Source organism: Centruroides vittatus, unplaced genomic scaffold (assembly GCF_030686945.1).
Source record: "Centruroides vittatus isolate TY-2023 unplaced genomic scaffold, ASM3068694v2 contig_199, whole genome shotgun sequence".
Classification (NCBI taxonomy): Eukaryota; Metazoa; Arthropoda; class Arachnida; order Scorpiones; family Buthidae; genus Centruroides; species Centruroides vittatus.
The window spans coordinates 950,553-974,424 of record NW_027121224.1 but is presented as its reverse complement, the minus strand read 5'-3'; the positions used below and the strand labels follow the sequence as shown (position 1 = coordinate 974,424).

The 23,872-nt window shown below is 31.8% G+C and overlaps 2 protein-coding genes across 4 annotated transcripts in view; both read right to left on the bottom strand.

The window, feature by feature from the left end:
• Positions 1–645: 645 nt before the first annotated feature.
• LOC136970486 (protein C19orf12 homolog) overlaps positions 646–23,872 on the bottom strand; it is a 31,405-nt gene continuing 8,178 nt past the window's right edge. For 2 of the 3 annotated variants that reach the window (XR_010879991.1, XR_010879990.1), the window contains exons 2-4: positions 1,216–1,378; positions 757–1,106; positions 646–693 (exon numbers count right to left, since the gene is read on the bottom strand). Coding sequence is in view for 1 of the 3 variants with exons in the window: in XM_067264934.1 (XP_067121035.1) it covers positions 847–1,106; positions 1,216–1,375 (420 nt within the window). In the remaining 2 variants the exon portion in view is untranslated. Of the gene's footprint in view, positions 694–735; positions 1,107–1,215; positions 1,379–23,872 lie in introns of those variants that run through there. The other variant, XM_067264934.1, reaches the window with a different exon arrangement.
• Positions 21,411–23,447, bottom strand: LOC136970496 (uncharacterized). The gene has a single exon (XM_067264942.1). The coding sequence runs from the start codon at positions 23,445–23,447 to the stop codon at positions 21,411–21,413; it is 2,037 nt and encodes a 678-aa protein (XP_067121043.1).

Sequence of the window (23,872 nt, the reverse complement as noted above, 5' to 3'; positions counted from 1 at the left end):
GAATCGACAACTTTATACACTTACTAAGCATCTCCTCTGAACAAATGATATAATCTATGACTGACTTGCCAGTGTGGCTTATAAACGTATATTCGGCTGGAATATCTCCGGTAAATCTCCCATTTAGCATAAAGAAATTATTTTCACGTGTAAAATTTAACAGTACTTCTCCATTATTGTTCGACACTCTATCCTTCGATATCCTCGCATTATCAATTCTCAAACTTTTTCCTTTATATATCGTATCCAGTTTGTCGCCTATACGTCCATTAAAATCTCCACCTAACACCCAAAGGTCGGAATATATTAACCATTGGTTGATTTTTTCTTGTATCTCTACAATATGCTCTATAGCAGCTGACGATGGGGATATATATACTAGAACGATTCCCAATCTCGCTTCTCCCCACAACAATTGTAGCCTCTGGTTTAATTCCACCAAGGCGAATATAAAACTGGAAGTAATATGTGTTTGCACTAGTTGACCAAACGATTTCTTAATTAATAGTAACAAGCCCCCAACTGGTCGACCAAATTTTTGTGGCTTTTGAGCATTACTATATAGAATCCAAAACTTATCTTCTAGGGGTCTCTTCCCTATCTTATTTATATCTGGTATCCAAGTCTCTGTGAATCCCATTACTACTACTATTTATTCTATTTAAAAAGAAAAAAAAATGTCATATTTATATTTACTAAGAAAATACTGGAAGAATTATGCTGAATTCATACTATTTATATTTATTATTATAAAATATTGTATATAAAATAATTATGATCATTCAAATAAACACAAATAAGAGAATACATAAAGTAACACAAGATAGAAGAAGATAGAGAGATTCTTCAGTCAATTATTTGCATTTGCATTTCACTCCGGAGATAAGTAATTACTGTGTTTAAAATCTGTTCTCTTAAAATAGTATCGCCTGCTATCAGAGCCGCTAATCGAGTAACATCATTTATATCAAAACTGTCTGCAACTTGCAAAACAGCATTCACTAATCTTTCTTTATCTTCATCTCTCATGCACCTTATAATTTCTGCAGCAGATTTAAATTTTCCAGAAGCAACAATGGCTGAATAAATACCTCCTAATGTACCACCTAATAAATGTATGTTTATAATACAGTATATTCTTATCATATTAATTTATTGTGAAATTTAATTCAGAAAAAGTTAAGTATATAATTAAAGAAAAAAGAAATAAATTACCAATTGCAAGTCCAATTGGTCCAAGAGCTACACCACCAACTACTACTGCAACACCAGTTATAATACCCCCTTTTATAGATTCCTTTACAGCAATTCTAATATTTTCTTCATCTGCTAAAACACACACAACCTCAACAACATCTTGCATATTAACTGGCATGATCTAAATAAATCATTAAATTAAAAGAAATTAATTACCAGAAAATAAATTAAAACTTTTATATAAATTCTGCAGAATCATTTAATTAGGATTTTTTTCTTGTAATATTTAACCAAAAACTTTTATGAAATCTTATCATATTTTAGAATTTATTTAGAACAAGACTACAGAAATATAACAAACTTAATAGTAATACTGTAATATAACAGTAGCTAACTTTTCAATATTTTAAAATCAAGTTTATTTCATTTAGTTAAACTATTTCAGAAATACTTTTCATATTTTAAAGTTATAAACAAAATAGGATACATTAGATCTGCTTCATATTTTTGATATTAGACAGAATGTTAAAAGTACATTTATTAGTTATTTTTTTACTAAAATAGCAACTGACTCAGTTGTGAAACAAATGATTAATATTGGTATTCTTAAAAATATCACCATAGCTATCACTTGAAACATAAAACATGCAAAATGAACTGCAATAAAAAACTCAAAATTTATTAGCAGCTTATGATGTAATTTTCCAAAGTATTCATAGTAAATTATTAAGCAAGAATAACATATTATACTTTCAATTTAAATCCATTACAAGGTAATTGAATTCTAAGAAAAAATGAATTTATAAGTAACTCTGGCATAACGTGATACTTATACAATGCAATTTCTATCTAAAAGTTCATACAAAATCTATGTTTACCTTATTCAAAGACAATTAGAAATTTGTTTAGCATCAACTGCAAAAACAATTGCAACAAAACATTCAGCGGATTGTCATAACTGACTTCTTGAAAACTAAATCTGAAGAAGAAAGTTATAGTGATATCTGTAAGATTTCAAGCGATGGAAACATCTGACATCAATATTGGCAAAGGGAAAATAGTAGTGAAGATGATTGAACAATCTTTCATTGCACACAAAAAATAAATTTTAGTCATTCATAAAGTATTGTACAGGTACATAACAACATCTTAAATACTTTTCCTGCAACACACTATTCAAACAAATGTTTTCAACCAATTTCATAGGTCTTCATCAGGTTTTAATGTATAAAATTAGAAGGTTTGAACTGACAGTTCTAATTAATGTTCTTACAGCATTTATAAAAATTTGGGATAAAAAATTAACTGATTTTGAATGTGAATAATATTTAGTTAAAAAATATTATCAATCATAATATACAATCATAAAAACCTGACACAAGCCTGTGAAAGAGTTGAAAATGTTTCTTTCAATATAATAGTGTGTTACCTGAAAAAGTATTTAAGGTGTTGTCAATCTAAATTAGTTTCAGGTTTAATAGAAGTGTTTTTTTTTTATTTTATGAATTTTAATAAGTTTGTTTTTAATACTTGATTGCTTTTCTGTTCTTTCTATGTTCATATGGGAATCTGCACAAAATTGCTGTGTCAAACTTATCATACAGGAACACATGTGGCAAAGAGAATAGACTATTATTTAACACATTATTTCTGTACAAAGTGGTGGAAATGCATTTTGGGCTATTTGCCCCTCTTCAGTCCTTTTTCGTACAATTATAAATTCTGCCTAATAAAATACATTAAACTTACATTTATTTATATTACATATGTGCAAAACCCAGAGAAAAAAATGAAGGTTACCTGAAACAATATTTACTTGTGACTCTGATATTTACAATAAACATGAAGTTTGATGTATTCTGAAAAATCAAAACTACATACTCAAAACAGTATGTGCACCAAATTTGGTTTTGACTGATCCAACAGTTCTTTTTACAGAAATTTTTGAGCATCCATTCTTTAAATTATGATCACTCTGTGTTATATAAAATGATAAATGGTGCAGAAATTAGATCTGAAATATAAATATAAGTTCTAACTTATGAAAAAAAAAGAGAGAAAGAAGAGAACCTTATGATTTGAGCAATTTTTTACAATTTTAATAAGGATTAATTTATACATAGTAATTAGCATTTGATGTTACACAAAATTGCTTTTATAATTATAATAGTTATTTTCAGCATTAACCTAGTACTACTTTGAATAGCTCATAAAATCTAGGTTTGAAGTGTTTAAAATTAAAGTTTTTCTGAATCAAAATTAGAATATTTATGATTTTCATAATCAAATGAATTTAATTTATAATTTTTCTTTAGCTTTCTGAGGTTTTATTATAAATTACGTATAATATTTGTAGATTTTAAACATGGAAGCAATATTAAATAAACAGTTTACATCAATTACTAAAGCTAATCCTGTTTATTATTTTAAACAGAATAGAAATTTTTTTACAAATTTGAGTTGAAAATAAAGAATTAAAAACTGACTTTCAAACAATATAAATTATTTCTTCACTGAAGATCCATTGAAATTTTAAATATATGACATAAAAGTAAATGACAGAATATTTCATTCTGATTTTAACTAACCTAACCAAAATATATAATCTATGTAAGTATATGAGTATTAAGATGTTTTTACCCTTTTTCTGTTTTCTAAACAAGCTTTTAAATTTTTTTGTTATTTTCTAACCATTCTAAATGCACAAGAATTTTGAATTTAAAAAGAATGAATTATATTTCCAATTCTAATCTGTATTCAATTCTAGAATATACACACAATGCATTTTAAAAAAATAAAATGAAAAGGATAGCAGATAATTTGCAGAAAACTATACATCAATACAGAGTTAGCAGGGTATAATAAATCAGAATGTTTAGGGTTGGACTGGTCCATCAGGGTACTGGGATTCCCAGTGGGTTGTAATCTTCAGAGGGCCAACAGACTATCCTTAAAAGATTAATACATGATGATAGTATAATAATAATAAAACACAGTACTTTTTTTTTTTGGAATTCTATATTATTTTTATAGCGAGAATCTCATATTTGTATTTTGCTTGCTACATTGTTGCAAAATTGCTTGACTGCAACCCATACAGACCAACTATTTAAAAAATGCTTGTTCCAAGAAATACACTTAAAATGTTACACATTCCTAATGATTAAAGAACACTGGCTAATCAGAGAATTAAATAAAGAAATTGAGAAAAATACTGACAATTTTACTAAGATTTTGCAGAAAATGAAAGAGCAGAAATTTAAGTTTTCATGACAATTTTAGAATTAATGTTTATAACATAATCATGGATCAAGTAACAATAAATTTTAATAGTCAATACTTAGTGAACAATGCCATTTATAATCTTTTTTACTACCAAGATCGTAATAAATTTCGTAACATTTTATGCAGCACAACAAAATCCCATTTGATATGTTTGAGAGATTAAAGGGTTTGATAAGTAAAAAATCGAACAACAATGTAACAAAAGAAATTTTACAGAAAGAACTATTAGATTTTGCAAACATGGGCTATGTTTAATGACACCCTAGATATTAATACAAAGACAAATACGAATGTCCTGATTCAAATGATGATTCAAAATCAGTTGAAAAAGAAGTGTTAAAATATACAAAACTTGTAAAATTTGCACGCTTTCTTATGCAGTATTGCAAAAATTTAATTTGCATACTTTAGCTTATGCTAATATATTTTTATCATATAAATTCATTTTAACTATATTATCCACTTGCAAAAGATCATTTTCAAAATTAAATTATATTTTAAATAGATTTCCTAATAATTTAAGCTGATTTTATTTGGAAGCATTTATGCTTATGTCAGAAAAATATATATTGATGAGAACAGAAAATGAAGTAATTATAGATGACATGAACAAAAATAGTAATTTATTAAGATGTGTGTTAATTTAATCTGTTTTAATTAATTTTATCTCACATATGTTTAATGTAATAAATGTACAAGTTTTAAAATATAGTTTTGTTTAATGGATATGGGCCTATTGTAGCTTTTCCATGGGCCTAATTTTCTGTCCAGTCCTTGGAAATGTTTGAAAACATTAAGCTTAAGATTTAAGATATAATATAAACTGCAGAAGCCTATGAATATATACTGCAGAAGCCTATACATTATACAAAGTAGTTTCAAGTAACAGTTCTAAATTATTAAGAAAAATGCTATTAGTTAAGAAGTTAAATGTATTGCTTGGTATAAGACAAAGTGAAAGAATGGTCTATAAAAAGGATTTTTCATCAAATTATAGTGTGTGCAGGACCACTGTAGGTCAAGTAGCTAAAGTTCCATAGTGAGTTAGTTGTTCATAAGCGTATTTCGGACAATTAAAGATAATGTTCTATTGTTTCTTGTTTCAAGGTGTTGAAAGAGAAGGAGCGGAAATATCAGATAAAAGCTTTTATGTAAACTTTAAAAATTACTGTAACAATTCAGAAATTGGGAGGGTCTGAAACTATTATTATTGATTGGAGATTTGATAGAATGGAAGACATTAGGAAAGTACTGCTTCAAATTTATATCCTGTCTTTCTATATGTAACATGCTTATAGAAGTAACCACAACTTAAATTTTTATGAGCTGCTAAGTAAGACTCTGATATAAAGTAAGATATTCTAAGATCTTTTGTTGGATACACAAGGACCAAGCACTAATTTAGCCAGTATAAGGACTGCTATCTATCAAGATGGTCCTTCAGCAGTGAGTTATTCTTAAGACAAACTGTCTCTGTACATTAAGGAATGTATTGGCTGTAGTTTCAACATATATAACTTATTCCACAGTAAAGCAGCATACAGTATGAGAAAGAAGGATACAGTAAGTTTTAGAGTTTAGGCCCCAGGTACTACAAACAATCAGTAATTGTCCAATCTGCTATGAATTTCCTAGAATGTACTCTACATGACACTTGAATCTTAGCCTGAAATCAAAAATAGCACCTATATATTTATGCAGATCTGCTTAATGAGTCATACAATTTTTATGTAAGGATACTGTACTTTATAACTTTTGGTAAACAGCATAGCTTCATTGTTTCTTAACATAAAAGTTTGTTCATATATATCCCCAATTTACGACAATGATTTTAATCAAGCATATATTTGCAGTTTTCCAACACTCAGGAATATAAGAGATTTTAATATATCAGATTATCGCAGAATATTAACAAGATGTTTTTAATATTTTCATAATAATTTTGTATCATGAAGGCTGATATTCCATCTTTACATGGGAATTTATCCTTCTTTTTAAAGAGTATTTCTTGCTCAAGCTCATACTCTGTGATAGCCAGAACTCTTCATATCTCATTTCAAGAACTTTATTGTAGACTAACTTCTGCTGTGTATTGCAGTCATTATCTGATTTAGTATCCTCAGATGAAAAGTACAAAAAAATAAAAGCTGTGAATAATTTATAAACCATCAAAATTCTTTTAATATACAGCAATAAATATTAAAAATAAATCTATAATTCAATTCATTTATGTAAAATTCAACAGTTTGGACATTTGGCAATTCTTCAATACTCAAATTATTGCAATAAAACTTATTTTATTACAATAATTTGAATTCAAGAATTTACAACATGTTTTCATATAAAATATATAGAAAACTGATTACAAAGTTAACCATTGTAAGTATTGTATACATTTTCAAATAATTATTGGTTAATTTATATTTAGATTTAAATTATCAAATAGTTACTGTGCCTTAATCTTATAACTGATTACAACCAATAAAATTACTATGGTATGGTAATATCAGAAGCTAGGTATTAAATTAATGAAAAAAAAATCATTCAGTTTTTCTGTTCTGCTTAAGTGATTATTGTAGCACAAGCTAGATAACTTGAAATCCAGCACACAACAAACCGTAAAATTCCAGAAATACATTAGTAATTAAAGTTTTGCTGAAGATTTATGGTTTGTTGTGTTGTGTAGCACTTCACAGCTATTATATATATATGTATATATATTTTTTTGTTCGTTTGTTTTATCTTATATTTTTGTTTTTCGTTTATGTCGTGTCGCGTGTATGTTTCTGTACGGGTCATTTTCGTTTCCTTCTGTGTTACCACCATCTACCTGCTGGCTGGACTTTCGTTGTGGTGATTGGCCCGTCGTGGGGTCATGTAGGGCGAAGTGACGTCAGCTAGCGGGAAGTTATAAAAACACGTGTAACCCATGTAGAAAGGATTTTCTTTTTCTTCTTTGTCCTGGGACTGCCTCGTGAGGACTTATTTGTTGGTTGGAACCCTGGAAGACAGCAAGCCGTTAGAAAAAGAAAGCGGAGGGAAGAGGACAAGCGCAGGATAGGTGAATTACGGCGCTGAAAGGGAATCGACTTCCATCGAGGGAATTATACGAAATGAAAAAGGGATTACCATCTAACAACGAGGAGGACCAACTGTAATATCACCGTGGTCAACGATTTTTGTATTACAAGTGAAAGTTTGTATGTTTAGCAGTGGCGTAGTGTAGTGGGGCGGCAGGGGCGGCACTTATAGGGGGCGGCAAAATTTCACAATAAATAATATCATCTTGTAAGAATACCTAAATAAGGGGGCGGCGAAATTTTCCTCTGCCCCGGGTGGCTGACACCCACGCTACGCCACTGATGTTTAGTCGTAATAATTGTCGGGTAAAATAGGGCCTCGCGTAGAGAGAAGGAAACTTAAAGGGTGATAATCAGATAGTATTAAGATTGTAATGTGATCGGATTTCAAGACTGTGTCGTGAATCGACAATTAATCGTGTTTTTTTTTTTTTTTGTCTCCAATAAACCTTTGTTTATTCTTACACGTTTCCACCGACTATTCATTTCCAATTTTTTTTTTGGGGTGTTATTCCCTTTCTTTCAAACCCGCAGACCACGTGTTTGCGGAGTTCACAGTTGACTTGAATTATCATCATCAGTACTTGCAGTTTCAAATTAACTCTTAACTGCTATCATGATATATCTGTTACATTTATGCTGTCATACAGTCTCAAGCAATGGTCATACCTAGTGATTTCCAGCTGTTCAGGTAACTGCAAAGAGTGCAAGTTGCATGTGTCTTGATCATATTGTTCATTGGTGTTGCAACTCAGAAACATGACCTTATAACCAACATTCATCTGCAATTTTTTTTTTTTAATGCAAAGGAGTGTTGTTTGCAAACGATGGTACTTTTTAATTAGTTCTTTAGCTACATTTAAAATAATGTTGTTGTTACTAAACTAAAAACAATCAACATTTTTATATCCAGAAATCTAAAAATGGTACCTATAATTAGGGTTACCATAACAATTGGAGGCAAAATAAAGACAGATTACTATTAAAAGTACTCAGACAGCAAAGCAAAATAAAAGGAATTTATTCATATTTTTCAATCTAGTAAATGTAGGCATATAATATAAAGTTTCAATTTACACTTTCCTTTGGGCACAAAATACAATTTTAAATATAAGAAAACTATTTTACCACTTAGGCTGGCATCACACTGGATTAAACAAGACAGTCTTAGTCATGTTGAGATAAGACAAACTGTCTGAAACAGACTAAAACAATGGTGTTTCCATTGTATCAAAGGGAATGCTGCACACTGGATCAGTCATCTTGTTTGAGACAGTTTTAATCACGATTAGTCAAAAAGATGATGGTAGCTTGTGCTTGACAAGTACCAGACACGACAAAGCACAAGCTATTGTGTCTGATATTGTATCAGACAGATTGTTATGCGCATGCTCTGGTCGTCACATGCCAGGCAGAGCAAACACACAAGTAGTGATCCAAGCAAAATGAAACTTAATAGTAAAAATTGCTGGTGTTTGTAGTAGTGTCACAGTGTGGCAACACTTCTCCCACAGTAGCTAGTCTCTTGGACTGGCAGCACTGTTTCTCGCTGCATTTGAATTGTAACAGTCATGTGTTTTAGACACGAATAAAACCTTTGTTAAGGTAATGTCTTTGTCTCTTTATACTACAATTTATTCGTGTCTATAACTACTGGATGGATAGCCTACTTAAACCTAAATGTTTTAATGTCGATCCGAACATTAGTGGTTCCTCTCAACAGTGGTCCCATTGGTACAGAACATTCGAGAACTTCGTATCATCAACAGAAATGGATGATGTGAGGAAGTTCAGTTTTCTTGTTAATTTTGTTGGTCCCTTAGTCTACACTTATATATCAGAGTGCTCTGGGTTTCAGGATGCCATTAAGACTTTGACTGCCTTATATGAGAAGCCTATAAATGTAATTTTTGCTCGTCATTGTCTAATTAATAGTCACCAACAACCCACTGAGCCATTGACCAGTACTATCAGAATCTTAGGACATTAAGTAAGGACTGCAGCTTTACCTCTGTTTCGGCAGAAGAGTATAAAAGTGAATATGTACGTGACGCTTTTATTGCAGGATTGTTATTGCCTCATACGACAGCGCCTTTTAGAAAGCCATACTTTAAAACTCGTAGATGCCTTATCGCAAGCCTGTGCTTTAGAATCCACCTGTGTTCAGTCTGAAAGTTTTGTCTCTAATACTAGTACAGTAAGCGCTATCCATATCTCCAATGAAAAGGAGTTGGCAGAAGAGAATTTAAATAATACCGAAGTTAATGTCTTACCCTCACACGTGTTGGCTGCTACCGAGCATAGGTGTCCTTATTGTGGCTACATGAAGCACCTTTGCAACAGATGCCCTGCCAGAAACAAAGATTGCAACAAATGCGGAAAAAACGGGACACTTTTCTAGAGTCTGTAAAAGCAAAGGGAGTAAGCCAACTGCAGCTGCTGTAACCTTGGCAACTGTTGCTCATAGCCCTTTGTCTAGAGCTACGGTTAATATACAGCTAAACAACATCTTAGCTCGGGCCCTGGTAGATACTGGTAGTTCCGAAAGTTTCATAGATTATAATTTTGCATTGTGTCATCGCCTCCAAATTATTCCACATTCCGTTCAAGTTTCTATGGCTACAACTGCTTTAAGTTCGACTGTGAGGGGTCGATGCATAGTTTCTATTAACTTAAAGGGCCATACTTATCCAAAGGTTTTGCTGTCGGCTTTATCCGGTCTATGTGCTGATGTAATTTTAAAACAATTTCCTGGCTTTGTATACTGATGTGTCCTTCAAATTTGGTGGCTCTCATAAATCATTGTTGATCTGTTCTGCAGTGTTCACAAACGTGCCACCAGCCCATCTCTTCAAACATTTGTCTAAAGGCACAAGGCCTAGCGCTACTAAATCTAGAGTCTTCTAGACGGTTCTCTAAACCAAATCAGGATTTCATTAATGCAGAAATTAAGAGGTTGACGGCTGAGGGTATAATTGAGAAAAGCAATTCACCATGGAGGGCTCAGGTGGTAATTGTACCTGGTCCAAAGAAAAGGTTAGTTATAGACTACTCTCGCACTATTAATAAGTACAGTAGAGTGTCATTTATCTGAAAACCGGTTATCCGAAAGCTTTCCAGTCAGACTGTGTCGTGCTGAATCAAACGTTTTTGATACTAGATTAACTTCTAAAGTATAATTTTTTTTGTTTTTATATTTTTCAATATATTTATTTTGTTTGTACAAAATAAAGAAATAATTTTTAATGATACAATAGACTCGATTATTATTATAAAAATTTTCGTTAGGCTTAAAATTGACGAAAATTCAACACGAAGCGAGGCACGATGGAGAAAAATTTTAACATCGGATAGGTTAATATATTTTTTTGTACATAATCGGTTATCCAAAAAATCAGTTATCCAAACAACCCCAGTTCCCAACTGATTCGGATTAAATGACACTCTTACTGTAATAGTTTACTGGTTGGATGCATTCCCTCTCCCTAGAATTGATGACTTGATTCAGAAAATAACCTCTTATAAAGTTTTCAGTACGATAGATTTGTGTAGAGCCTACCATCAAATTAGATAAAATACCCATTTCGAAAGAAGATAGGCATTATACGGCATTTGAAGCTTGTAACAAATTGTGGCAGTTTAAGGTGATTAGTTTTGGTCTCACAAATGGTGTTGTTGGATTTCAATGTTCTGTTTCTCAGTTGATTGCTAAAGAAGGTTCATTTGACACATTTGCTTATTTGGACGATGTTACTGTCTGCGGAAGAACTCAGGAAGAACATGATCGTAATCTTACTCGTTTTGTGGACATAGCTCTTAAGTATAACTTAACACTCAACAAAGTGAAATGTTCATTCTCTTCTAGATTTATTTGTATACTAGGTTACCTAATTGAAGGGAGAGCTATATGTCCAGATCCTGAGCGTCTAAAGCCCTTGCTAGAATTACCTCTACCTACAGATATTACATCTCTTCACCAAACAGTAGGAATGCTGGCCCACTATGCCCCATGGATAAAGGGATTTAGTGAGAAAATTCAACCTCTAGCCCAGAGTAAGTCGTTTCCACTGCCAACTGAGGCTGCCATGATCTTTTCAGATTTGAAAGCTGAAATATCTCGTTCTACCTTGACTCCTGTTACTGACAATGTGCCCTTTGTTGTTGAAACAGATGCTTCTGATTTCGCTATCGGTACTATGTTGTCTCAGGAAAGTAAACCTGTGGCTTTCTTCTCACGATCCTTGAATGGTAGTGAGAGAAAACACTAGTATAAAGAAGGAAGCATATGCTATAGTTGAGGCATTAAAGAAGTGGAGACATTTCTTAATTGGACGTCATTTTACATTAATTACTGACCAACGTTCGGTAGTTTTCATGTTTCATTCTAAATCTAATAGTAAAATTAAGAATGATAAGATTCTAAGGTGGCGATTGGAACTGTCATGTTATAAGTTTGATATTATTTACCATCCTGGTAGTCGAAATACCGTTGCTGATGCTCTATCAAGAATCTGCTATGCCCTTCCTGATTTGAAGAGACACACTGTTCTCCACAACTCTCTCTGCCACCCAGGAGTAACTCGTTTTTATCATTAGGTGCGTAGTAGGAACATACCATTTTCTTTGGAGGAAATAAAAAAATTAACTGCTTCTTGTCCTATCTGTGCCAAATTAAAACCAAAATTTCTTGCTCCTTCAAACCACCTTATTAAAGCCACGTCTCCCTTTGAATGTTTAGACATTGACTTTAAAGATCCTCTTCCTTCCAAGTCGAGGAACTGTTACATTCTGACAATAATAGATGAATATTCAAAATTTCCATTTGCGTTTCCCTGTCCAGGCGTCAGCAGTAGTACTGTTATTAAGTGCCTTCATCAGCTGTTTTCAATCTTTAAAGCCCCATTATATATACATTCAGATAGAAGAGCTGCATTCTTATCTTGTGAACTTTGTTCCTTCCTCACCTCTATTGATGTTGCTTCTAGTTTCTCCACACCTTATAATCCCTAGGGTAATGGTCTCGTCGAGCGTTACAATGGTATTATTGGAAGACAATTTCCTTAGCTCTCTGCTCGTCTAATCGAAGTATTGATCAGTGAGAAGATGTACTACGCGATGCATTACATGCTGTTCGATCTCTCCTATGCACTGCTACAAATTCTACGCCACATGAAAGATTTTTCAGACACCCCCGGAAGACAGGAATAAGTATTGGCCTTCCCACTTGATTGCTATCACCGGGACCTGTCCTACTGTTAGATCACGTGAGAGTATGGCCAACGAAAGGACAAGAAATACAATAAAACAAAACTTTAATTTTAATGTTATAGAAAAAAAAAACAATTATCAACAAAACACTTATCCTTCTCACGTGATGATACACAGGATTCTTTTACAACTCCAACTCGGGACCTCGCACGCATGTAGGCGAAGGAGGAGTAGACAAAGAAAAAAAAACACGTGGTTCACACAAAAGAAGCGCGACTCACTGATAGCGAGTTACAATGGAATATTAATCGAAACTTTATAAACTAAGACTAAAACTAACTTACAAACTAGAGAGAAAAAAGGAAGAGTTCGATAGATAAGAGAAGTATACGAAAGAAAGTATAGGGGGTACCCAGGATAATGATGCGTCCTCGAAATCTTCGGGTCGGGGAATTATATTTACGACACTGGCTACTATCTTTCTTCTTTCCCAGTCGTATCTCTGTTTCGCTGAACGAGCCTCTTGGATCCTCTCCTACCGTCTGCTCTGTCTCAGCTCCACACCAAGAATGACCATTACTCCCGTTCTTGTGCCTCGGGGTCTTTTCACTCCTTTGTCTTTCCCCTTACTTCTTAGAAAAGGACTGCCCCGCCCGCAAGGAAAGTGAAAATCGAAAGATCCAGAAATAAGGGAAACAAAGAACAAAGAATAGAGGGATTAATGTTATGCTTATGACTATTGCGTATATACAAAATTATGATGTACAGTCACACTACTACGTTCACATAACAGCACCAATAAATATGTCCCTCTAGTAGAAGAAGTCCAGTTATTGGAGGTTAATCCTAAGTATGCTCACATTCAGTACCCAGATGGGCGGACATCGACAGTGTCCCTAAGGCACATAACGCCTAGAGGTGAACCTTTGCCTGAATCCTCCAAAGATGACACAGTCTTCCCTAATATTTCAGCCTGGATTCCTGTTCAAGCTAGCTTTGATGTTCAGGCAACGCTTCCTCCACCTTGTGAGAGCGATTCGTAATTTTCCCAAGTCGAAGAAAAAGATATTTTCTCAACCCCGACAGAAGTAATCGGGTCGCCTCGTCCTGCAAGGCAGTGCCGTCAGCCCAGTTATTTGAAGGACTATATTATGTAATGTAAGTGGGGGAGAATATAGTAGTGTCACAGTGTGGCAACACTTCTCCCACAGTAGTTAGTCTCTTGGACTGGCAGCACTGTTTCTCGCTGCATTTGAATTGTAACAGTCATGTGTTTTAGACACAAATAAAACCTTTTGTTAAGGTAACATCTTTGTCTCTTTATACTACAGTGTTGATACAAGAAAAACCAATTTATTTATTTATTTATAATTAATAATTATCGTCTGAAGGCTTCAGCTCAAAAATGATAGTGCAGACTTTGAAAGTGATGACCAGAAATATATATATATATATATTTATTTATTTATTTATATTTATTTAATTTCATTGTACTGCAGGCACCTCAAAAATATTAACAATAAAATAAGGAATGTAGAATTTTTAACAAAGAAAATTTGTTTCATATTTCGTCCTTCAGTTTTCAAAAATTTGATCAGGTTTTACCATTTTACTCCATTAAACAATTACCAACTTAGTAACAACTGAATATAGGTAGCTCTTGCTTAATGCAGGACTTGATTAATGCATGAAATTAATTGCACAATCCCATTATATAAGCAGCAGAAGTTTTAATTTATGTGGCTTTATTAGCTGTCTTTACTTAACGTAGATACTATATTTTGATTAATGCACTTTTGATATACGTTGTAGGATCAAGGGATTAATTAACTGCACTAATCAAGGAACACCTGTACTGACTTTTTATTTCAAACACATTGACTAATCTGGTGTGATACTAAACTGTCAAATGCTTTAGACAAAATGTCTTGATGAATTTAGTCTTGACCAAGTCTGTCTTGTGTGATCCAGTGTGTTGCAGGCCTTAGACAGAAGTACTACTGAATTAAAAAAACCATTATGAATGTTCACATGTTCTCTAAGTAACAGAGCCATTACATTTGCTTATCCAATGTTGCCACGTAACCAACAAATGCAATAATAATTATCAAAAATTTAGTAACTATTAAAAGTTGAAAAGTACAGACATTTTTTAATTTTTTCTAAGTACGGTATGGACACAGAGAGCCTTTAAAGTATGGACTGTCTGTACTAAATATGGATGTATGGTAACCCTATTATAATCAATGGCAAGACTTTTGCTTATCTCACACCATGCCAGTGCTCTTTTATTGATATCTTTTCTTCAATAAAATGAATTAAAATTCCACAGGCATTTGTGAGCCTGAATAAGCTTGATCAATCTTGATTCTAAAGTTGTACTGCTATTCTCAGTTCCTGCCATGATGATAACTATTTTTAAAGTTGTCACTATATGACGTGGCACAAAGGCATTTGCTAATTGGATGCATGTTGCAATTGCTGTGAGTAGAACAAACTTTTTGTTTCTAGTTGTGGTTGCAATTGCACTGGTTTTAAGAGGGGGTTTACTAGTCATCAGGAACAGAGTCACAGTTGAGTTGCTTGCATGGCTGGAAATTGCAAGATGTGACCACAGCTTCACAGATCATTATTCATATAACCCTTCGTGAGTCGAACGGGTCTGACATACCCGGCGCGAACTTTAGTTACAATTTTTTAATATTGAATATTTTTCAAAAAATCTGAAAAAATTAATATTCTTCTAACTTTCTATCCCGATTAACATGCTGTTAAATATTTTTGAATAACAACGCTCATTTTTGAGAAAAAAAATACTTTGGGTCTGTCAGACCCATGCGACTCATGATGGGGGTAAAAAAAAACCGTTTAATTTGTCGCCGTTGCCGATAGCGAGTGTCGCAATAACTTTATCGCATTTAAGTTGTCGCGCGGTGTTTATTAAATCCTATCATATCGTTATTTATTTGTATATTTAAATTTTTGTTTTTTTGTTATAATATTGTTTTTAAAAGTAATGTCTAATTACTTTTTAATTAATTAAATTATTTTTTATTCTTATCATATAATTTTTATTTATCACTATTATAATTAATTTATGATTATTCCTCGTATATTGGGCGATGCAAGTTGGCTTTTTTCACTTTTACTAAGTAATCAGAAACTTGTGAAAACAGTCTAGCTATAAAATTCCAAAAAATGTCCTGCCCCCTCGGAAATGATCTTGGTAATCGAATTTACACAATCGCTATAAATTCTTTTGTTTTAATCGCGTTATAAGCTATAAATTGCTAATTAAATGTTCGACAGTGTTCAGATGAGTAAACATGTTTTTAAAATTGTTTAGCAATGAATATTTCCTGGAAACTCCATTTTCCTATAGTAAGTCTATGGAATATCTAGTTGTGAATTTTAGTATTATTTTAAATTTGTATTAAAAAAAATTAAACACCGTAAACTGTAATATATTTACTGTACTGTAGTAATAAACCGGCTTTTATATCTGAATCCGTATCAATTTTCTTTTTTGATTATTTTTCACAATACAGTGTAATCTAAATAACACATGATTTGTTTACATTTGTTTATTCCTTTTTTTTTATTTGTTAATAAAATTTAAATTGCGATTTTTCTTTAAAAATTAGACTGAAATCGATTTGTTTTGAGATTTTATCAGAAACATATTACAGTTTACGACTGGTCAATTTAAATTAAAATACAAATTTAAAATAAAAATTAAATTTTAATTCGGCGATTGCAGTGGCGTAGCGTAGTGAGAGCGGCAAAATTTCACAATAAATAATAATATCTTGTAAAAATCCCTAAATAAGAGGGCGGGGAAATTTTCCTCCGCCCCAGGCGGCTGACACCCACGCTACGTCACTGGGCGATTGTCTAACGTTGGTTTACATTATAACCTTGATTTACGTGGAGGGTAGTTCTAATCTCAGTCAATTCCCACCAGACAATTTTGAAACGATGCTTACACGTTCATACGAAATATAACAACTAGAAGTTAGCTAATTAGACCCTAAACATTAAGGAATTAGATATAAGAAAAATAATTACAACTACGCGACAATCATATCGCATAGCTATAATTATTCTATAATCTAATAATTCAGATTAATCTGATAAAAATACTTTTAATTATAATCTGCTTTTATTATTTATTCATTTTTCATCGCGGCACAACAAAACAAACCTGAAAAGTTAGCCCGATCTACATAACAAGTAATTATGAATGAAATCGCTGCGTTTGATCGCGTTGCGACTGTTTTGTCGCGCGATACACAAAGCGCGACAAAAAACTTTAAAACTAAATTAAGATAATACAAATTGTGAAAATTATAAAATTTTTGATAATTGCATTTTGATAACATTCAGATATTGATATGCATGCCTTTTTACAGTTTTATTGTGTGAATATTTTATATTATAAAAAAAACAAATTACAGAATCGACAACATGTCATTAATTGCCGAATTTTTGATGGGCCCCTCATTATTTTTTCGATCGATTCATTTCGTGCAGAGAAAACATTTATATCTAAACTATCAACAAAGAATTTTGATAAATTGAATAATATTTTGACCGATGTCAATTTTTGAATTAGGTGATCGAGTTAAGCCTAACACACGACTATATCACATTAAAAATTAAAAATAAAATTCATGTGTGAAAATCTAACAAAACTATCTGTTAAATCTTAAAGATGACATTCTAATGAGTAAAACAAAATAAAACAGTTGTCAATTAGTCGATTTTAAACCCAAAAATAAGCATTTTTTAATAGAGCCATAAAACAATTAACGTTTATTGACTCTCGCGAAAGGGGGTAACGCGAAATCTATTTAAAAAATTTTTAGCAGTAGTACTGAATTTCTACTGACTTCACACGAATGAGTGAACTTTCTTCCCCATTTGAAAACAAACCCGATGATTATCGGTGAAACGTCAGATAACTTACAGCGAGTTGAAATTTGATATGTTTATTATTTTGTGATTTTTTCATCAAATTACGTAAAAATAAATATTGAAAAGACAATTTCGTCAATACAGAAGTAATTTATACTACTAGATAGAAAACAAAGCGTAGAATTTAACGAAAAAATTGTAGTTCCTCTACGCGATAGAAAAAATTTATTAATTTCAAAATAAAAATGACGGGTCTGACAGACCCATGCGACCTAAGTAAGAGAACGATTCCTAGCGACTCACGGAGGGTTAATAATAAATATGGAATCCATATATATATATGGATTCCATATTTATTATTATGAGGGATATCTGTGTATATATATATATACACAGATATCCCTCATACAACACTGTTTCGATCTAACATGGTTTGAAAATTATGAATATCCCCTGTACAATGACTTCCAGTTTCACTCTAACACAGTTTTAGAAATACTCTGTACAAAATTTCACAACTTTCAAGTGCAAACTCTATTATTCTATATTTTTTTTATTCAAGTAATCATGGGTGTTGACTCAAATTTGCCCATAAATTTTAGAATATTGAAATTTTCAAATTATTTTGTGCTTTTCATCAAGTTTACTTTAGGGAAAACTGATAGGATAAGGAAGAAAAAATTGCAATAACTTTTCTATCAACCAGTAGTCACTGTCATTGCTTTCAGACTTTAGCCCTTAAGATTGTCATTGGTTCTATAGATCTTCGTATTTAGTAAAGTTTATTTAAACATTTTTAAATAAGTGTTATTAAACTTTTTTTTAACTGTAAGTATTACTTACCTACAAATGATTATTTCATTTGTAAAATGACAAATGAAATATGGTGGTATCTCAGTACTTGAACAATTTGATATTCAAACACAAATTCTGGAAAATCACTCAGTACTTGACTGAAAAAATGTGACCCGCTAGAACAAATTTTCAATTAATAACATATTCTTATTTCGTCACCCATAAAAATTTTTTATGATAAAAACAAAAAATATGAAAATGTTGCTGAAACTTCTGATCAAGATCAACAAAATAGATGAGATGACAACAATACTTTGTAAAAAGAAAACACCTTCATTTAATTAAAATTAATATTAATGCATAATACAGTACTTTTAATTGTGATTGTTAATTAATTATTGATTGGAAATAAATTATCAATTGCTTTAATAAACATATTTCTCTTAGTACTTGATTGCTTGCTGTTCTCTCAAGTAGTTGTATGTCCTTTGGAACTTAGCATAAAGTTGCTATTGAGAACAAATCATACAGGAACAACTTTGATGGAAAAGGTAGAATTATTTTCTATAATTTAGAACAGATATGCATATTGGACTCTATGCCCCTTTTCAGTCCTTATTTTATTATGTGTATCGGTAAAAACTGTGTAACCCCTTGTAAGCAGACAACCCTTGTACAGCAACAGCAACCCTTGTAAACAGATTCTACCCAGTCAATTACCCAATATTTTCTTTAATGTAAATTTTTAACCAATAATCAACTATGTAAGTTAATACAGATAATATTTAAAAAAAATTTTTTTTATTATGTATGATGTAATCCTTATCTATCCTTCTTTTGTAAAGAATAAGTACTAAAGAGGGGTCATTAAGACCGGAAATGCACTTCCACCATCAATAAAGCCTATATTAATAACTGTTCTTTGTATGATGTGTTACTGAAAAAAAGCTAATAGCTTTTAATTCTTTAAAACCCGCATTTTATTATATTTATTTATTTACTTATTTTTTAATTTATTTCAGTTTTACTTATTTTACCCTACAGTTTTAATAATTAGTTATTCTAGCTGTCACTGTAATTATTTTTAGATGATTATATTTAAAAAATTTTTGTATGCATGTGTTAAATATATTTAATACATTCTGTAATTTCTTACATAGTTTTTACTGATATACATAATAAAATAAGGACTGAAGAGGGCATAGAGCCCAAAATGCATATCAGTTCTACATTATAGAAAATAAATTTACTTTTTCCATCAAAAGGAGTGTTCTTGTATGATTTGTTATCAATAGTAACTTTATGCTAAGTTTCAAAGGACATATAAAAAATATTTCTCTTAGTAAGGAAAAAGAATAGTATACTTCTGCTAACTTTTGGAACATAATCCTATGCTTTGCATTAGTTCTTTGTTTCATATAGCATGGATTTGCATAACATGGCACTTTTTTGGAACGTGACTACCATGTTATACAAAGGATACCTATATATATAATTTTTGCTTTTACAAGTTTAAATCAATGTTTTAAGACATATTTTTATATGATATAAAGCAAGTTTGAAGAATAAAAATACATTATGAAAATATTTATTTACTTGAATGCATAAGGTATCATTACATTTGCAATAAAATAACCTAAGTTATAATTTAAAATAAAAAATCAAGTATGATTTAACTTCTATTTCAAAAGCTAAAAGATATTCTAAATCAGACCTGGCCAACCTGCGGCCTGCGGGCCGCACGTGGTCCATCACGTTAAACTGTGTGGCCCACTAAGCGATATTATATATCTATTAAAATTCAATTATGTACCTCCAAAAACCTGTTACCAGTGAGTATTTAATCATCAAAAAACGAAAAACTAAATCTAACGAATGTTTTCGAACCCTCCAAGGTTCGAAAACGATGATTAAATACTCACCGGTAACAAGTTTTTGGAGGTACGTAATTGACTATCTTCCGGTGTTGAGTAAAGGATTATACGTATTTTACGGACTATAAGACGCACTTTTTTCTTCGAAAAATTGCCTCCAAAATTCAGGTGCGTCTTATAGTCCGTCTTATAGGTATTTAAAAAAAAAAAAAATTGCTTAAAAATTAAGGTGAGTCTTATAGTCTGTAGCATCTTATAGTCCGTAAAATATGGTAAATAAATGAAAATTTGCATGTGTCATTGTTATAATGCATAAGTGCGAGTACAAACTCTTGGTATAACAATAAAATCTTATTCATTTTGTATTTGTTTTACTTTTTTAAAAGCATGTTTTCCTAAATTGTGGATCACCGTAATGTTACTCATGGTCAAAGTGGCCCGTGAAACAATTTCGGTTGGCCAGGCCTGTTCTAAATGAACATTTATAAAGAAAGAGTAATATTTAAAAAACACAAGTACCATAATATAATTATTTTGCATATTCCAAACAAATGTCTTTAATGCACAACAAGAGGTCATGTTTTGTTGTGTATTTAAGACATCTTAGTATTTTGTAAACCAACCAATACTAATTCTCTCATATTTATTTTCAGTTATTTTGCTGTCAGTTTCAAGGGAGGTTGACCGCCCTTTATTGTCATTCTTATAATTATTTTGATGCCTCATATCACTTGAAAAGACATTTCCCATTAGAATAATAAAAAATAAATCACTTACTGGAATATAAACAGAATGAAAACAAAACACCTTGGTATTTCCAGCAAACAAGTAAAATTTAATAAAATAAAAACGTTTTCGACTATTTTTAATAGTCCTCTTCAGTTACTCTTTAAATTGAAAATGGAACAATTCTTTAAACAGAATTAGAACAAAAAATAGAATGCCAGCAATAACATAATTTAAATTTAAAAAATAAAATAAAAATAACATGAAATAAAAGTAACATAAAAATAGTACAAATTAAACAGTAAAATAAAACAAAGTATTAATATAATTAAATGTAGTAAAAAGATTTCCATGCACTAGATAGACTATCAGCATCTCTATGGTTGATGCAACCTTTGGTATTATGTGCCTTGTAAATCTCGAGTTTTTCAATGTATTTAATAAAATGTTTGTTAGTGGCAGTCTTAATTATGGAAGCTTTATCCCAATAAATATTGATATCTTGTTCTTTTGCAAAGGCTGCTAGTACAGTACTGTCCAAGTGTTTAGTAATTGAATATTTATGCTCCTGCAACCTCTGTTTTAAAGACCTCATGGTAGCACCAACATAAACTAACTCTGAATTAAAACGGTAGTCAGTTAATGGGATTGAATATACTCCTGATGTGTTGTTTCGATTTAGTTTCAACTTATCGTTCCGTAGAATTCTGTAAATCGTAGGATTACGTCGATAGATCATTTTAACATTGTTCTTGCGAGCTATTTTCTTAAAGATGGAATGTAGGAAAGGAATATAGTTGAGAACTACTTTTCGGTCTTGGCTGGTGGTAGTAGGATGTTTATTTGTTGGGTTACAAAATTTATCAATAAGAGCGTTAATCTCCCGTAAATGATATCCTTGTTGTACAGCTATTGTGCGTATGTAATTTAGCTCTCTATATGTGTCATAAATACTTGTACAGTGGGTATAGGCCCGTTTTATCCAAGATCTAAAGGCTGCATGTTTAAAGTTGCTGGGATCGAAAGAATTCTTTGGAATAATAATAGGAAGATAGCTAGGCTTTCGATAAATGTTCGTCCATATTTCACCAAATTTACAAGTGATGGATAGATCCAGGAAGTTTACATTCAGGTCACTTTTTTGTTCCAATGATAGCGTCAAACCATATGGGTTGTTATTCATTTTGTTAAGGAACTCGCTAGCGTTATTAATATTCCTCCAAATGATGAACACATCATCCACATATCTTGCATATAAAATTATGTCGTTGTTGAAGATAGGCAGTACTTTATTTTCTAAACGTCGTAATACTAGTTCACATAAAACTGGGGATATTGGGCTCCCCATTGGAACTCCTCGTTGTTGTAAATATGTGTTGCCTTCAAATGCAAAAAACGAAGTATAACAAATTAGGTGTGCGAGTTCTAATATGTGTTCATGAAATTTTGTAGCATTATTAACATTCGTAAAAAGGAAATCTCTTATCTCGCAAAAACAAGGTGGTAATTTTATAGATGGAAATAATGCTTTAAAATCCATTACGGTCATAAATTCATTGTCTTCTAGGCTAATATTTCTGAGCATATCCACCAGTTGAATAGAGTTATTAATAGTATACGGGTGATCTTGAAGTCGTGGCTGGATAAATCTAACCAGTTGTTTCTCAAGTTCAAACGTAGGGGAGCCACATTTTTCTATAACAGGTCGTATCTGACAGTTAGGTTTATGGGTTTTGCCAAAAGCGAAGATTCTCGGTGTTCTTGGTGCTTGTACGACAGAGTTATGCATACATAACTTGCGAGCTAAGGGAGTTGAAACGAATTTTTTAACTCTCTGTTGTAGTGATTCTAAATATTTGTCAGGAGCACGTTGGCATTCGGTGTCCCTGATGTAATCCTGCAGTTTATGGTTGTAGGAATCTCTTTTAAGGAGCACTACTCCTTTGGACTTATCAGCCTTGATAAGCACTACCTTATTTGTATGTAGCCATTCTTTGGCATTTTTAATGCAATTGTGGAAATGAGTGTTCTTGGAAATTCTTTCTTTAGTTGTGCGAAATCTTGTTTTCCATCGTACGTATTCTTGACTTGTAGGATTCATTTCCTTAATAATCATTTCAACATTAGGCACAATGATATCAGGGGTTGGTTGAGGAGCAGGAGCAAACAGTGGTCCGTATTTTAATGCTTCCAACAGACAATCGGGAGGTGTGATGTTATCCCATGCCGTTATAACGTCATTATTATGAATGCGTGGTTTGACGTTCTGGTATCGTAATAACCATTTCAGTTTCTTGACATATTTACGTTTTAAGTTTTTTTCAACTGAGCAAGCTAAGTTGATAACTTTATGATTAACATCCATAAGGAGAACTGGATCTTGTTTAAATAAATCTTCCTCCAAAAGAATCAGTTTATGTAATAAGGCATAATAAAGACGCCTAGAAGATCGGATAGCCTTATTAAGACACAGATATTTCAGTCTTGGTAATAGAGAGATACAGTTGTTTGGTAGCCGTATCCTTTGAATGGAGTTTGGAAAAACGTTATTAAGCCGGCATTGCAACAGGAATTCAAATTGTCCTTTAGCCCTCTGAAGTTTGATAACTATTCTTCTGTAATTTTTAGCCGGTGTAGCCATTAGAATAATAAAAAATAAATCACTTACTGGAATATAAACAGAATGAAAACAAAACACCTTGGTATTTCCAGCAAACAAGTAAAATTTAATAAAATAAAAACGTTTTCGACTATTTTTAATAGTCCTCTTCAGTTACTCTTTAAATTGAA